Source organism: Desmodus rotundus, chromosome 5 (assembly GCF_022682495.2).
Source record: "Desmodus rotundus isolate HL8 chromosome 5, HLdesRot8A.1, whole genome shotgun sequence".
In the NCBI taxonomy this organism is placed as follows: domain Eukaryota; kingdom Metazoa; phylum Chordata; class Mammalia; order Chiroptera; family Phyllostomidae; genus Desmodus; species Desmodus rotundus.
The window spans coordinates 104,302,243-104,319,153 of NC_071391.1; the positions used below are offsets into that span (position 1 = coordinate 104,302,243).

At 40.0% G+C, this 16,911-nt stretch overlaps 1 protein-coding gene across 3 annotated transcripts in view; it reads right to left on the reverse strand.

Annotated features, from left to right (window-relative positions):
* ANAPC1 (anaphase promoting complex subunit 1) overlaps positions 1-16,236 on the reverse strand; it is a 94,047-nt gene extending 77,811 nt beyond the window's left edge. For 2 of the 3 annotated variants that reach the window (XM_045184888.2, XM_024576693.3), the window contains exons 1-10: positions 16,028-16,236; positions 13,640-13,876; positions 12,422-12,580; positions 8,020-8,071; positions 7,470-7,570; positions 6,797-6,879; positions 5,645-5,718; positions 3,803-3,948; positions 3,404-3,624; positions 2,276-2,485 (exon numbers count right to left, since the gene is read on the reverse strand). In XM_045184888.2, the coding sequence (XP_045040823.1) occupies positions 2,276-2,485; positions 3,404-3,624; positions 3,803-3,948; positions 5,645-5,718; positions 6,797-6,879; positions 7,470-7,570; positions 8,020-8,071; positions 12,422-12,580; positions 13,640-13,852 (1,259 nt within the window). In that variant the 5' untranslated portion in view covers positions 13,853-13,876; positions 16,028-16,236. Of the gene's footprint in view, positions 1-2,275; positions 2,486-3,403; positions 3,625-3,802; positions 3,949-5,644; positions 5,719-6,796; positions 6,880-7,469; positions 7,571-8,019; positions 8,072-12,421; positions 12,581-13,639; positions 13,906-16,027 lie in introns of all 3 variants that reach the window. The other variant, XM_045184887.2, reaches the window with a different exon arrangement.
* Positions 16,237-16,911: the final 675 nt, after the last annotated feature.

Below are 16,911 nucleotides of genomic sequence, written 5' to 3' on the forward strand. Positions count from 1 at the left end.
CTACACGCCCCCTCCTATCTCTTTCCCCCCTCCTCTCTCATCAGGGTCTATTTCCTCACTGTTTTTCAATCCACACTTCTTACTCTCAAAGATTTCTTCCTCGAGTGGTACAGAAGACCAAAAAGATGTAAAACAGGATCTGCAATATATTCAATTTACCAGTAAGGCCCTTAAAGACAGGAATTTTTTTGATTGGATATGAGGAACAAAAACAGAAAAGCTATTTCAACACTGTATTCCCATCTTAACTTTCCTCTAACAACCTATCCTCTCCCCTGCCTCTTTGTCCAAACTCCTTAAGACAGACTCACAGGCATTTGCCTTCTGGCTCAACACCGGGTCTCTGTGTCTGATAAACATGACCTTTCTCCCCAGGCTAATCTCTCCACTGTTGATCCTTGCTGGTTCCTTGTCCACCTTCATTTTCTCTTCCCTGTATTTTGGACACTTTCCCTCCTTTAGGTATGCTCCTTAAAACCTACACTCTCTCACCCTGATGGGTGTGGCTCAGCTGGTCAGTGTCATACCACAAAGTGAAAACTCATCGTTTGATTCCTGGTCGGGGCATATGCCTGGGTTGTGGGTTCGGTACCTGGTTGAGGCACGTATGACAAGCAACAGATGGATGTCTCCATCCCTCTTTCTCCCTCCCTTCTTTTCTCTCTAAAAATAAAAATCTTTTTTTAAAAAACAACCCTACTCTCTCATGTTAAGCTAAAAGTCTTAAAACATAAAGATGGACTGAATATTAATTGGCTGGGTCTAACAATGGTTTTGTGGTTGGGTAAGGAACTACCCTTACTTTTTGGAGACACACACTGAGGTATTTAGTCATGAACGCAAACTTTCTTTAAATAGGTCTGCATAAACAAAACCTTCTCCTGGTCCACAGCCTCCACCTGGCGAGCTGTGTATCCTCACCCCCATTCAAGAGCAAACTCCTTAGGACAGGCTCTATGTCTACATTCACTTACTCAGCCTCATTTACTTCCTCTACCCCACTCGATTCCACCACTCTGCTCCCCAAGAGTTCTGGCCAAGGTCACCGGTGAACTCACTGCCCTCCAGGTACCTCCTCTCTGAGCTCACCTCTGACACCACACCTCAGCAGCACCTGGCAATACTGGCACTTTCTTTGTGAAAGGCTCTTTCCTTGGGTTCCATGACATTTCTCTCCTGCTGCTTCTCCTATCTGACCTCTCTTGCTTTGTTACTTTGTCTCTTCTCTCTTTTCACCCCCCAAATTTTCAAGTTTCCAAGTCTACAACACCAGGTTTTAACTGTATGGAGGACACAGACCCACTTTGAGACTCTAAGGAGTGTGAAAACTCACTCCTTAGGAAAAAGCCCATACACTACACATATACAAAATTACAATGCACAATTCCAGAGGGTTACCAGACCCCCTGTAACCACAAGCTCATCCACAGGCCATCCAGGAACCTGAACCCCACACACTCCTTAAATTCCAATCACCTCTCTTTGCCTTGCTCCCCATTTAAGCCCATAACTCCCATGTTTTTAGCTTTGTTCTTTTTCCCTGAGTTTAGACCCACATACAAAGCACCTTCCTACAGCTCTCATCAAAGGGAATAACCCTAAAACTCTCCACCCTGGTGAGCACAACTGCAGCTGAGCACACCACAGACTCACCTTTTTTAACTTAGGTTCTGATGCCCTCTGCCCACTGTGCATTGTCCATTTCCCCAAAGCCCCACCAGCAGAACAGGCCATGTCTCCTGTGTCACCATCCTCCTGTGTCTCCTTGAGGACAGGGAAGTGACTAATTTGCCTGCTAACCCACAGCCACTAGCCCCCACAACCAACACTGGGATTGGCTAAATTCATGAATGGATAATTAAAGAGGACATTAAAAAAAAAAAAAAGATCACACAGAACAGAGATCTGAACTGTGTTTCCAAAAAAACCCAGCCAATACTCAAAAACTTCAAAACACTTTTTAAAATGATACAAAATCCCAAGTTTCCTAATCTATATAAATAAGTTATTTTTCCCTTTACCATCAAACACCTCAAATCTGAGTGATTATTTTATTACTAAGTTAAAAAAACAAATAACAAATCACAAAAAATATGTTTGTGATCATTTTATTAATGTCCTCTACTGAAATAGAGCTGGCCTTAATACATTGTCTATGCATTTTTATAAGTATTAGTAACTGAATATACTAAGAGGAAGTTTAAATAAAATACCAAGTATCTTCTAAGACTTTTAGCAACATTTTTCTGTGAATACAGAAATATATATTCCAAACCTTATATTAGTAATCGCTTCTGTCCATAAATGGTCAATACAAAGTTCTGGAACAATTGGCTCTGTTTCTGGTGCAAGTAAAGAGCTATTCGAATTACTTTCTGGAGAATGAGAAACACTGTGTCTCCTTGGAGATTGATTATGGCCCGACAGGCTGAACCTCTGCACCCCCGTAAAAGAGTGCACTCCTAAGGCAGGGGAATGAGCACGACTGCAAAGTAAACAGAGAGAGGGTGTCACAACAATGACGCAGGATGACATCACACACTTTCCAGTGCCACCTTCCAAACTTCTGGGTGCAGAGAGCACCCATGGCACAATCCCAGTCAGAAAAACAATTTCTTAAAAGAGGATAATCACTTCATGTTAATGTGTTTTACTATATTCTAAAGATTTCCAATTCTTCTCAGAATTCCTCCTTTTAAAAGTGAAAATTAGTTCTTTTGCTGCTTAAAAAAACGAACTGCTTATATCATTCAAAAGGTGTAAACTCGCCCTGGCCAGGCGGCTCCGTGGGAGCATCACCCCGCACACCAAAAGGCTGCAGGCTCGACCCGGAGGGGGAGCATACAGCAGGCAAGGGACCGATGCTTCTCTCTCACGGTGATGTTTCTTTCTCTCTTTCTTTCCCTCTCTCTCCCCGCACCCCCCTTCCTTTCTGTCTAGAATCAGTGAACATGTCCTCAGATGAAGATTTTTTTTAAAAGCCTAAACTATATTCCTGTATACTCATATATGCACAGCAACAAAACTGTATTTCTATATCAAGATATAAGATGATAGCTAGAAAGACAGACAACCAAGAAGAAAAATTAATGAAAATTAAAGTATTGAAGTATTTTTACAGCCAATATTCATCAAACTGCAGCCACTTAGTAGTACAAATGAGATAACCAATTTTAAGGCAAGCACAGGCGGCCTCCAAATAGGACTTGTTCAAAAAGGGTAACACAGTAGACCTGCAAGTCTTACTAAGACAACGAGAATGATGGCTGTCTTCCCTAAAACATAGCCCAGAGCTGGCAAAAGAAATTTTAAACGCCCCAAAACAGAGAGAAAGTTTTGAAAAGGGTATCTTTTCCTTGGGCTATCTTGGTAAAAGAGGAAACACCCCACGCAGGAGTCCCACCTTAGAGCCGCCATGTTGGAGAGAGAAGGAGAGCGAGAGTGCAGGCTGGGTGAGGAGGCCGAGCGGCTCTGACTGTGGATGGAGGAGTAGTTCTGGAAAGGCGAGGCCATGGGGGAATCTCCTTTAGAGAGGCTTCTGAGGTGTGCTGTGAGGGAGCTACTAGGGGCCACATTCTGTGGGGTTCCCCCCTGTTCAGAGAATTTTAAAACAGCATTTTCTTCCTTAAGTCAAAATTATAAGGGAAAAAAAAGATAATAATTAGACGAAAAGGGTAATTTCCTTGTGAGAATTCAGGGTAGATTTGAGTTATTAAAGACAAATCTTTTTATTTCCTAAGAAGCTCGATCTAGTGCACAAAACATGTCAAGGTTTTCAGTAGTAACAACGCTTTCTCCTTACCTCTGCTTTGACTCTCCGAAGAACCCACACGGAATGCAGATTCTGAGCAGTGTCATAGGTCATTACAACGGAGGGATCAGTGCTGAGAAAAACTATCTTTATCGCATGATCTACAACATATTGCACCCGTGAGGAACCAAAAAGACCTTAATGATAAAATAGAAATGATCAGATTTTGAACAATGAACTTCACAAAACTGTTCTTTATAAAGATTTCTTATAATTTCTAGAGATCAGGAGAAACCAAGCCAATTAAGACATAAAAATCCATTAATATATTAATTAATTAACCTAGTATTGTTAATACATTTACTTTGGGCATCAAATTCCTCAAAATACATTAAAGATGAGAGTGTTACCAGTTTCAATTTCACAAATACACGGTTAAAGGTGAAGATCTGTGCTGATCCACCATTAATCAGCCACAGATGAAAGGTCCATGAATCCTTCAATAATCAAATTATCTATCAATTTCAATCAACTATTCTGCCAAGTCTGACTTCCTTACTGGTTCTCTTCTTCTGTATGAAATCTGTCCTCTACAATCACCATTCAAACAGTACTGAACAGTACACCTATTTCTACTTTACTGATTACACATGCAAAATTAGGCTTTCCTAGTGAGTTTCGTCAGTTTCTGTCTCTATACTACCATGAATTGACTTCTCTGTCTCTATTTGACAACACCCTAAATGCTCCCCTCTCAGCTGAATTAGAAAATAAAAATATACAATTATTTTATTAAAATATTTTATAAAAAATAAAATTAAAATTGTTCATAATACCATCATCTCAGAATAGCCACTACTAATACATCAGGGAGTATTCCTTCTAGTTTTTTCTCCTATACATACACACACACACACACACACACACACACACACACACTTTTGCTTTTACAAAATCAAAATCACTCTGCATTGTTCTATATCCTATTTAGCATTATGAATAAGCAATTCCCAAGGTCATTGAATATTATTCAAAAACATGATCAATAATGGCCACATGCAATTCAATCACAGATGCTAACATGTTTATTTGGGTTGTCTGTAACTGCTACCAATATAATATAGAATTATCAATACATTTTTTCCGTAAGAGACCAAAGAGTAACTAGTTTAGGCTCTATGTATCACATACTGACTCTGTTGCATAGTCATTTTTGTTTTTTCTACATCCTTTAAATAGGTAAAAACTATTCTTAGATCTTAAGCCTTATAGGCTATCGTTTGCCAAACCCTGATACAGAAGATAAATACTTCAGTGATATCTCAAAATATCATGCTTCAGATAAAGTCCTAAAGTAAGAGTAAAACATAGATTTTTTTAAACTTCCTATTCTTGTTAGTCACAATTACTTACCATGTTTGGACACACTGAAAATTTTTAAATATACATCCAGAAATACTTGTAGCAAATATTAAAAGCTCTGAGCCCCAGTAAATCAACTTATTATGAGCAGGGAAAATGAAATATTAAAATTTACACAGTAGACTTCTAATAACCTATTTTTCTCAAAAAAGTAAAATAAACAATTCCAGTTCATCTATCACTCATTTACTTATTAATCATTCTACAGGCAGGTTAGCAAGCATCAGTAATCCTGATCCACTTATAGGCCCTATTTTTAGGAAAGAAAACTATTAAAACAGTTAATACCATGGTATTCAAGAAGTTCTTGCATGAACATGAACTATTTTCATAATATAAAAGTTATTTTTGTAAAATGCTTAAAATATTATTTTTATAAAGCAAGTCAAATTTTTGTAAGCGCCTTTATTATCTCCCCTCCCCCAAAAGCAAAAAACGAGCTATGAAAAAGAATGTATAAAAAATACTTACTTCCAGACTTACAAACAAGTGGAGTTATTTCATCTAGTGGATGTAGCATGCTGAACATCGTGGGTAAAGGTTCTCTAGTAATAAGCAAACAAATAATCAACACGAGATAACTCCATTTATGCACAAATTTTACATCTTCTTTGCAAAAAAATATCTTCTCCAGATTACAGAAGCAACTAGAAAACTACCATTCCAAAAAGAAACCCTCTGAACTGTTTACTTAGTGTTTTTCACAGTATCTTCTATTTCATTCCTAGAAATCTCCTCTTACGCAGTAAACACATAACACACGCAGTGGAAAATCAGCACAGCCCAGGAACCATCTGCAAAAGCAGTCATCACATTACAGAACCAATGGGGTAATGGGCAATAAGGTAGTCTTTTTTTGTAACCTCCCTTAGCAACAATGTGTCTTTGGAAGCTAAGAAAAACATGTTGTCTCCTACACCTATTTACACAGGAGTGCAGTTTTAAAAAAAGAAAAAAAAAAACTTCAAGAAAATAAAGAGGCTGCATGTTTTAAAGAACTGGTTGAAAAAAGGGGGTAGGGGTGAGGGAACAGGCCTTCTATCTAAACACAGAAAGAAATTAAAATCTGTAAGCAATTTTCTAAAAACATTATCTACTACTTGCAATACACTGTCATAGGCACTGCCTTTCAGTGAGTTCACAACTGATTCCAGAGAGAGGTAGACACACCATCAACAGACACCTACCATTTCTTGTGCTTCTAATGTATACTAAGCCCTGTGACAAAGCAATGTATACTATTGCTTTTAATCCTGCATAAATTCTAAGAGGTAAATGATAGGATTTCTGTAACGAATAATGAAACTAAAGCCAAGAAAGCTCTCATGATTTGCCCAAAGTAGCACAATGAGAAGATGGTTGAGCCAGGAACAGAGTATTGTTATCTTTAATAAAGGCACAGGTTTGTTCAATTTTACAATTAGGAGGTAAAGGCTGTACGTGACTCCGTATCAAGTGAGGAGCGGAACTCGGGAGAGCGCAACACATGAGAGAAAATGGCATAGATCTATGCTGTTACCATGGAAATTATCATCATCCCAAACTCTTAGGGAAACAATTTCACCTCAGAACCAACACAAAAAAGCCCAAGTAATAATATTCTGAACTGAGTAACCTGGATACCTGGGTGGACCTGGAGGTAGCTCATGTGAAGAACTGCTTCGTTCGAACAGTAGTCCATATTTGGTGGGCCAAACATTTGCAACCTGCCCAGTAAAAGGGTGGGAAACACAGAAGCAAAAGAAGCTACTCTTCATAACATGTTTTCAGGAAACATTATAAAACATTAGATGTTCTTCCAGTTTCATAAGAGCTTTACAAAATAATATGATCATTAACTATAATATTTTTAAAAAGTAGTTTTAATAAGCAAGTGTAAGACAAAATCAAGTCTAAGAAAGAATTAAATCTCAATTTCCTGCCAGGGGCAGCAAATATCATAACCAAAATGACAATGTGGTAAAACTTTAACATTAGCACTAGGCATGAGAAAGATGAGAAACGGATAAAGACCAATGTTATCATGTGCTTAGTATAACTGAAATGATTTCCTATGTATCACTTCAACAGAAAAAAAAAACCCTCAGAAAAGACTTCATAATTCACTCCATTCATTTATTGTTTATGCAAAGAATGAAAAAATGGTAGGCCTCTAAAGTTACTAAATTTAGTTATTTTGAGTAAAAATAACATCCTTGATTAACTGTAATACAGAAAAGTAGCAATATTTCTGAAACCAATTAATTCAAGAACAGTCTCCAACTAAACACAAAAACACAGAAACATTCAAGTTTACCTGAAAAGGTAAAGAAGCTATGTAATCCTTTCCCTCTATGCTGTGCACGTTGATACATGAGCTTTGCAATATACATATACATTTTTCTACTTCAGCATTACCTACAAGAAAGGGTATAACAAAATGTTATGGGTTTTTTTTTTTTTTCAAAAATATCCCAGCAATCACAAATTACAATTCCCAACAACACAAATTCTTTTTTAAAAAAGATTTTATTTATTCATTTTTTAGAGAGGTGAAGGGAGGAAGAAAGGAAAAGAAACATCAATGTGTGGTTGCCTCTCACATGTGCCCCCACTGGGGACCTGGCCCACAATCTAGGCATGTGCTTTGACGGGGAATCAAACTGGCGACCCTTTGATTCACAGGCCAGCACTCAGTCCACTGAGCCACAACAGCTAGGGCCCAATAACACAAATTCTTTAATGAACAATACAAAAATGCTTAGGTAAAACCACTATTATTAGTAGCTACTTATTTTGAACAACAAAAAAAAAGAGATACACATTTGGAATCAAAAAGTGCAATAAAATTTCAAAAAGAAACTTACTATAGGCTTTTTCAGACTTATCCTGTGATATAACGAAGTCACACCACAATGCCTAAAATTAAAACAAAATGTTTACCTCAGAAAATTATATGTAAATAAGCTATTAACTAAGGTATCTAAATAACTATGACATCTACGTAACAACTGTCTCTTCATCTGCTCAACACATTCACTATGGGAGTTAAAAAAAGAAAAGAAAAGAAAAGAATGACTAATTAATATTATAAATTAGACTAAGTAATATAAGAAAAGATAAACTATGTTTGCAAATAAATTTTATGAAAAGATAAAAATTTTAAAAACCTACCAGATAGAAGTGACTGCAGTACAAGTGACTCCAAACAGTGGCTCAACCTGTAGTACACCCCATACCCTAAACAAGCTAAAGATTATCAGAAGAGCCCTTTTATAATCTCTAGACTTACTTACTGGCCTTATCTTTCTTAGACATTCCTAGACTCACTTTAGAAAAATCTTTAGAAAAACTGACTTTCCCAAACTAACTTTCACCTTACAAAATACAACCTAGGAAAAGCCATTCAGCTTTTGCTGACATGCTTGACAATCACTTACTGAAATTATTTAATGGCACTTTATGGGTCTTTTTCAATTGTGGATAATATACATAACATAAAATTTACCATTTTAACTATTTTGAGCTGTGCAAATTCAGTGCCATTAAGAACATTCACAAAGAGTGCGATCTCATTACCATCCATTTCCAGAACCTCCCCACTATCCCAACCAGAAACTGCCAGTTCAGCAGTAACTCCCCATTCTCAACCCCCCACCCACTTCTATTCTGCTTGCTGTGTTTATGACTTTGCCTACTCAAAGCACCTCACGAAGGTGTAATCATACAGTATGTTACGCTGTGTTTGGCATAACATCCTCAAGGTTCAGCCATGTTGTAGCACATGTCGGAATCTCCTTCCTTTTAAAGGCTGAACAGTATTCCATTACAGGCATATACCACATATTGTTTACCCAGTTGACTGTCCACACACACGGGTTGTTTCCAATTTCGACTATTGAGAGTAACGCTGCTATGAACACTGGTGCTCAACGATCTGTTCGAGACCCTGCTTTCGAATGTTTTGTATGTACACCCACAAAAGGCACAGCCGGATCGCATGGTGATCCTAGTTTACCTTTGTGAGGCACCAGCCAGCTGTTTCCCACAGTGGCGTTTTCCACTTTGCCACCAGCAATGCACAGAGTTCCAAAGTTTTCTCAATCTCACCAACATTTTTTTTCATTTTTTACATAACAGTGGTATAAAGTAGTATCTCATTGTGGTTTTGACTTTCATTTGCCTAATGTTAATGATGCTGAGCACGGTTTTATGTGCTCATTGGCCATGTGCATATCTTTAGAGACATGTCCATTCAGGTCCTCTGCCTGGTTTTAAATCGAATTGCTTTGTTGTTCAGTTTAGAAAGAACCAGCATCAAAGCTGCACTGCCACTGAAACATCCAAAACCTAGGCTGTGTCTCTTTCTTGTCTCAGCTTCCTTCCATGGAATCCCACCCTCCCAGTCTCTGAAAGCAGACAGCATTGTCACTCTCCTTCATCCCTCCTGAATAAGAGATGGCTAGCCCTCTGCACACTTCACTCAGCTCTGTCTCTCACCTGTCTTCTCTCTTCATGGTGCCAGTCTTTTTCCTCCCACAAGTCTCTCTACCCTCCAGCCAATTCTACATATTGCCACCAAAGTAGCATCCTCTGGAAATACGGAACTGAAAATGTTCCGTATTTTAAGGTCCCACTTTAAGGTCCTTGGCAGGCTCCTCCTGTGTACAGTTTAAAATCCAAGTTCCCAGGTACATACAAGTCCCTTTATTTTGGATCCACTCTGCACCTGGAGCATCTCTCCACACCCATACTGTGTACATCCACTCTGAATTTAGAAAACATGTTTTTCCACAACTCTGGCTGTGATTCCCTCTGCCTAGAATACCCTTCTTTTCCCAACTTCCAATTGAAACAGCAACGTCTTCAAAAAATCCTCCCTTCAGAGCTCAGTCCCCCATGCTCTCACCACTGTGGACACACAGCTATTCTACAACACTTTATCTGAACACAGCATTTTAGTTATCTATTTATTCGTTCATCTTTCAGTAGTATGAGCTCCCTGATGGCAGACACTGAATACACATCTTTGTCACCCCAGCACCCAGCACACTGTCTGAAAAGTGACACTAAACACTTGCAGAATGAAGGCAGGGATAAACCAAATCTAACTCACATGCTTCTGGTACTACTTCTTAACCAAAATATTAAAATATCTTTCTCCACACTACCAAGAAGACTAAATAACAGTATGTTTTCCAGACCAAAAGGACTGAAATTACAAATCTTATGATTCCACTTGCAAGTGATCTCCAGGTAAAAGAAACAATACATCTAATTGCACATCTATGGAATCTAGGAAACAGGCAATTATTCCTTGGATAATTTAAGATGGAAACCTAGAAGCAAAAAGCTACTTGGTTATCAGCATACCACTTTTCACCAACTATACGGATATGCTGGGAAAATTATCATCAAAACAATCACTGGCTTCAACACTCCTGGACAGAAATGCTTTTACACATGTCCTCAAGTTTAGGAATACTTCAGTTTATCTTTCCAAGTATATTGTTAGAAGAGCACAATGTTCATCAGGAAACAGGTAATGGGGAAAAACAAGTAAAAAGCAGTGTGTAGGTACCAAGATTTCATTGTTTGCCAATAAGGGACTTAAATTAGTCAAAAAGCCTTAAAATATCTTGCCAATAGCCCAGTGATTAATTCAACTATTATAAATGTATTCATTTCCCCAAGTTTTTATCCTAAAAATCTTCAGTAACAAAAGTTGCAAGAGTACAGTGAGCACTGTCTCACCTAGATCTAACCCTGTTAACTTTCTGCTGAGTGCGTTTGTGTGCACGTGGGGCCTGCAGTCGGGGAGGTGCCTGGAAACCGCCTACACCATGACACAGCACCCCACACAATTCATTGTGCACTTCTGAAAAATAAATATTTTCTCCTGTAGAGCCAACCACAAAACCACCACTCTGCCTGAGGGGGGAAAAAATTTTAACATCACCTAATATTCAATCCATTTGCAACTTTTTCAAATTTCCCCTAACAATGTCTTTTTTAGCCAATTTTCAAGAACCAGGATTCAATCATAGTTCATTCAACAAGGTGCAAAAAATATTGCATTTGGTGATGTCCCTTTAGTCTCTTTTAATCTGTTTTTTTTTCCCTCCATGACTGACTCTTTAAAGAGACCAGAATATAGACTGTCGCCTATTCTGAATCTGTCTCACTGTTCCTCACAGTGTTTTTTTCCTTTTTTTTTTATCATAGAGAATTTCAAATATATACAAACCAGAAAGAGTAACATAACGAATCCCCACCAGCCAGCTTCAATAATTATCGACTTCTGGCTGTTCTTGTTTCACCTTTACTTCCACCCGCTCCTCAGCTCATGACATTTTACAAACTGATTCTCTAGTTCCCCGTATTTCCTACAACGAAAAGTTAGGTTTACATACTCATGTCAAATATTTTTGGGAAGAAAACTGGGTAGATGACATAATGTCTTCATGCTGCATTCAGCTGTAGGTACCTAAGAACATTCCTTTGTTCCCTAGTAGTGGCGGCAAACCCACCATGTTGTTGAGGTGGAGAACACACAGCTCCAAAGTAGATGAATTTGTTCCTTCTCCTTGGGTGACACCCTGACACCATGCTAACACCCTGTCACCCAATAGCATTACTGTCCATTTATAACCCGTCTCAACACCAGTGATCACACTGAAGGGTACAAGATGGTCATTTTCTAATTCCACCATTCCTTCTATATTTATTAGCTGACAATGTCCTTTAAATAAGGGTTTCCTTCTTTAGCTGGAGGTAAACCTTGCATGTCATCCTAAAAAAGCTGGGCAAGGAATACTTAATTCTGCCCCTTTAATCACTAATTTTTAGGATAGAGTTAAGTTTAATAGCCAAGTGCAATGACAGCAAATTAGATTTTTTCCCTTTCCCTTACTCTCTATTATAATGAACCTGGTTTTTATTTATTCAACACTTTGCAATGAAATATAACTGTGTATTAATTTAGTTTTATACCCTTAAATTAATGTCTTATACATTTTTAATGACAATAATAAATCAAATTACTCAAATGTTCATACATTTCCTTTAAATTGACAACAATAGTGTAAAAAAGTGATGATAAAGAAAATAAATGAAGTTTTTATTTCCCTACCATTTTCTTCACCACAGGTTAAAATGTATACCCAGTTTACTGGGATCATTATGCTGTCTTTATCATTTCTGTTACATTTCAACCAAAAGCTTTGTTTAAAAAAAGTCAATCAAATACTAAAATTCAAATCAACTCACCTGTTGAACAGGACTGTCAACCGTAAAGGCTTTATAAACAGCCAATGCCTGGCTTTTACTTCCTTTGCTCCAGATCACCATATTTCCAGCCACATAGAGTTCCTCATCATAATCCACTTCTCCAATTTCGCTGCCGCCTTTTCTTAACTGCCAGCTTTCCTTCAAAATTTGCATATGTAAGACATGTTCAAGCACCGTTTTTATTTCTTTTTCAACAGTATGGAGCAAGATTTATTAATTAAAATCAAACAGCCATTCAGATACAAGCCTCCTACTCTCTTTTTTTCCTGTGGAGTAAGACTCAGTACAAGCCCAACTCTTAAAAGGTTTGATGCCACTGACTGTTAACAGAGTGGGGGGTGTAGGTGTATGAATTAGCTTTCTGACAGGATTTCATGAATTTGCTCAAGAATTCTCCATATTAAACGTTTTATATTATACTACCACATTATCCTGCCAAACCTATACACAAGCAAAAGTTATACCTTACCTATGTATACAAAAATTAAACCAGCATGTTTGGGAGACAAAAAGAAATAATAAGCATATTGGGGGAGGGAGTGAAGAGGGAGCAGTGAGGTGCACACGGGACACTGGGGAGCTTATACACCATGCAGACTTCCCTGCTTCACAAGTAAACGCACATCCATTCACCTTCCTTCCCTTGTCCCAACTGTCAAAATGAGCAAGGCAGAGAAAGGTTTATTTTTATGACTGCACAGACTTCCCCTCCCTGAGATTTGGGTATCCCAAAAAGTATGAAAACAGAGTAAGATGAGAACGACTGACTTTCTGACACACACTTACATCTCATCCCCCTGTTTAAAAACTAGTACTGTATCTACTCATGTGGCATTTCTTTTCTCCTCCAGGAACATGGAAGTTTTTAGCAGTAGGAACCATTTCTAACTCTACTATCTAACCATCAATAACGTGAAATCTGGTCCCCACATACTAAGTGGAAAAAGAGGTTTAAAATGGACCAGAATCATAGTATCTCTCATCGTAAGTCCGTGAGTTATATGTCTAATTACCAGCTATGACACTGTAATACAATAAGTTCATTATTTTTAGCCTTGATTAAAATTACCAAATCTTAACCTCTATCCTAGAAATACCATCATCAAACTCACTTCTCAGCTGCATCTAGTAGCCTTACATTACAAGTAGATCACATCCCTCTACATTTCAAAAACAAACTGAGAATCTTAAGGGAACCTTCTGTTTCTCGTGGATTGTAACCTCCTGAAGAGATCCCACCAAGCCAGCAGCACCATCAGAGGACCATAACTCAGACGCTGGCTGAAGCTGACGAAGCTGAAGATTCAAAGCATTAGGGTGATGCTTGCAGTGGTCTCGACCAAAAGGAACAAATTCCTGCAAATCCCCAGCTGCAATCATTGTTGCCCTTTCTTCATAGAAGTTCGACATGGGTTCCAGATATCAACATTATTTCTGTATGAATTCAAACACATTCTGGTCAGCTGTTGGAGTCAAAACCAGAAGAAAAATACCATAAAATGTCACAGAAGAATCATTACTCCTTGGATGAGTGTCACACAATCCTATAACGTTATATGTATACAAGTAATCATAACATCAAAGGGTGCTGCAGCTCTGACTTTTTCAGGTAGTTACAGTTTCATTTCACAGTTATGTTACATTATCATTACGTAATTAACATTACGGCTACATTTTAGTTGCAGATGAATCAAACAGTTAGCACTGTAGGAAACCACTGGGTTCAGACAAGCACTTATGTCCCATAACACCTATACTACACACTAATTTCTCCACACTTTACACTGAAGTATTTAGACAAGTTTTACAGTAAATGGCTCTCAGCATTTAAGGACATTTCTGTTCAGACGCTGGAACCTCATTTGAAAGGATCACTGGCATACTGAAATGAAACAAACAAAAACCACATTATTACTTCTAATTCATCGAAAGCTGAACTACTTACAGCTTTAAGAAACTATCAAATGTCATCAGTAATCTTGAGCTCCAATCCACCTAAACATGTAACTGCAATCAATTCCAATTTTTGGTCCAAACCCAAAAAATCAAGGCACAAATAAAACAACTCTGGCAATGGGACAGTCCTGCTTGTTTGCAAATTTAAGAGTCCTAGCCTTGAATTATCATAATCTATTAGAGTTCCATTTATTACTACACAGAACTGGATGAGCTGTGGGTGCAAATATGGCCCTCTGCTTCCCAAACATTTCTACATGCAATACCCTGCGGCCAGTCAAATTCCAACCCTGTATAATAGGGCATGTAAGGTGGGTGCCTGTTTTGTCTCCAAGACAACACTTGTATAAGAAAAGGGTTTTGTGCCCTGGCCAGTGCGGCTCAGTTGATTGGAGCATCATCCCACACACCCAAAGGCTGGGGATTGGATTCCCAGTCAGGGAACACACCTAGAGGTTGCGGGATCCATCCCTGGTCGAGCACGCATGGGAGGCAGCCAATCATGTTTCTCCCATCGATGTTTGTCTCTGTCTCTGTCTCTTTCTCCCCCTCTATCTTACTCTCCCCCACTCAAAGCAATAAACATATTGTTTTAAAAAGGGAATGGGGGGGTGGTTATGGCATCACAGCTAAGCTGCAATGCTCACATACGGAAATCCAACATTCACGTCAGCACTATAGACAACCATTAAAAACAGTGTTTGAAACGCATTTACAATGAAAAGTTTAATTTGACTTAGTGTCTCCTCTGAGGTCTGTGGCACCAGCAGCTTTCTGGGCTGCAGTACCTCAAGGCCTCTGTGGTTCCTGTTCAGCTCCTCTAGAGTTGCGGTTATTTTTGCTGCGAATTAAATGCTGTTTCTGAGAGAACTGTTACGGTACAATCATGACATTTTCCCTCCTTCTGAGAAGTCAGTATTGAGACCACTTAAACTTAGGACATGACTGAAAGAGTGCCTAAAAAAACTTACCAAAAAAAAAAAAAAATCAGCTGGTCTTCCTAAATTTTAGTCAACAGGATAACCAACATCTTAAAACTTTGAGAGAAAATTACAAAATCATTACACAATTATCTTCACAGTGCAGCATCATTTCGCGCTGATTAAGGCAATATACTGAATACTTGTACAGTACCGCAAACTTCCTGCGTAGCAGGAGCAACGGAGCGAGCGACACGGGAACGCCCCGCGTGAAACGGTCGTGCCGAGACGGGGCGTCGCACGGCTCACTGACAAACCCACCCCGCCAGAGGGAACGCGCCAAAGCTCCTTCAGGAGGAAACCCAAAGGCACACCGAAGGTACCCGGAGTGCAGTCTCGGCAAAAGGGCAGAGCTTCCTCGGCCTACCTAGGGGTGGGTGCAACCGCAGACGAGGAGCCTGGGCCTCAGAAAACCCTGTCGGAAGGGAAGGGGCCGATCGGGCAGCTGAGGCCGCCCCTGAACGCCGCCTTTTGGCTAAGGAAGGAGGCCAGCGAGGAGAGACCCGGGAAGGGGCGCCGCAGAGCCCGGCCCACAGGCCGCGCCACCCCGGTGCTCCCGGTCCTCTCTCCGGTTCTGAGCCACCAGGCTAGGTCGGGTGCGAGTTAGCGGACCCGCGGCGACCACCAGCGCCGCTGCCCCGGCCCTTACCTGAGTAACTCAGGACGCGTCAGGCGCGGCGAGCCCCGGCTGCGCCCCCAGGGCAACAGCAGAGTCGTTCACGGGGACTCTGCCGCCGCTGCAACTTTTCATTCCCTCTCCTTCCCCCACCGCTGAAGAAGAGCGAACAGCAACTGACAGCGGGCGTAAGGTCCCCCGCTCGGGAAAGGTGCTTAAATGGAGGCGTCCATCTTGGTTTCCCGTCCTGCTTCGCGCAGGGCCAGGGGGCGGAGCCTTGGGAGGCTTGGTCTCACGGATGGCGCAGCGGGCTGCGGTCCTGGCATCAGCACCAAGTCCATATGAGGAAAGATACTGGAGCTCCTTCCCCAGCAGAGCATCCAGCTAGGAAGCAGGGCCGAGCCAGCTAGAATCTGTATAGTGACAGGACCCTCCCGGAGTCCACATCTTCTCCAGGTCATGCCACTAGGAACCTGAACTGCCTCTTAAGTCTGAACTAGCAGACTTTCCTCAGGTTAGTTTTGCAGACCCCAGATGGGATGTACCTGCCTCAAGGTTTGGGGGAAGAGAAGGAGCATGCTAATTTTCTCTCTTTGCCAGTGCACTTTAAACCTGTAGGGCCTGACCCTTTGAAAAGTTGAAAGTATGGAAGTCCTCACAAAAACACTGTGTGCAATTTCTGAGCTTCACATACACACCCCCAGGTGATTCCTAGACCTGGGTTAGGAACCTCAGCTTTATTCTGCCCTCCCTCTCTGTGGATTTAACTGTACGATATCACACTTATGGGAACTAGAAAACTTTCTTGAGCTCTAACATCCCATTGTGTAGTATCTCTAGGTTAAAACTATCAATGGACATCCTATTATCTAAGAAATAAAGTTCAAATTCTTTATCCAGAAACGTAAAACTGGCTG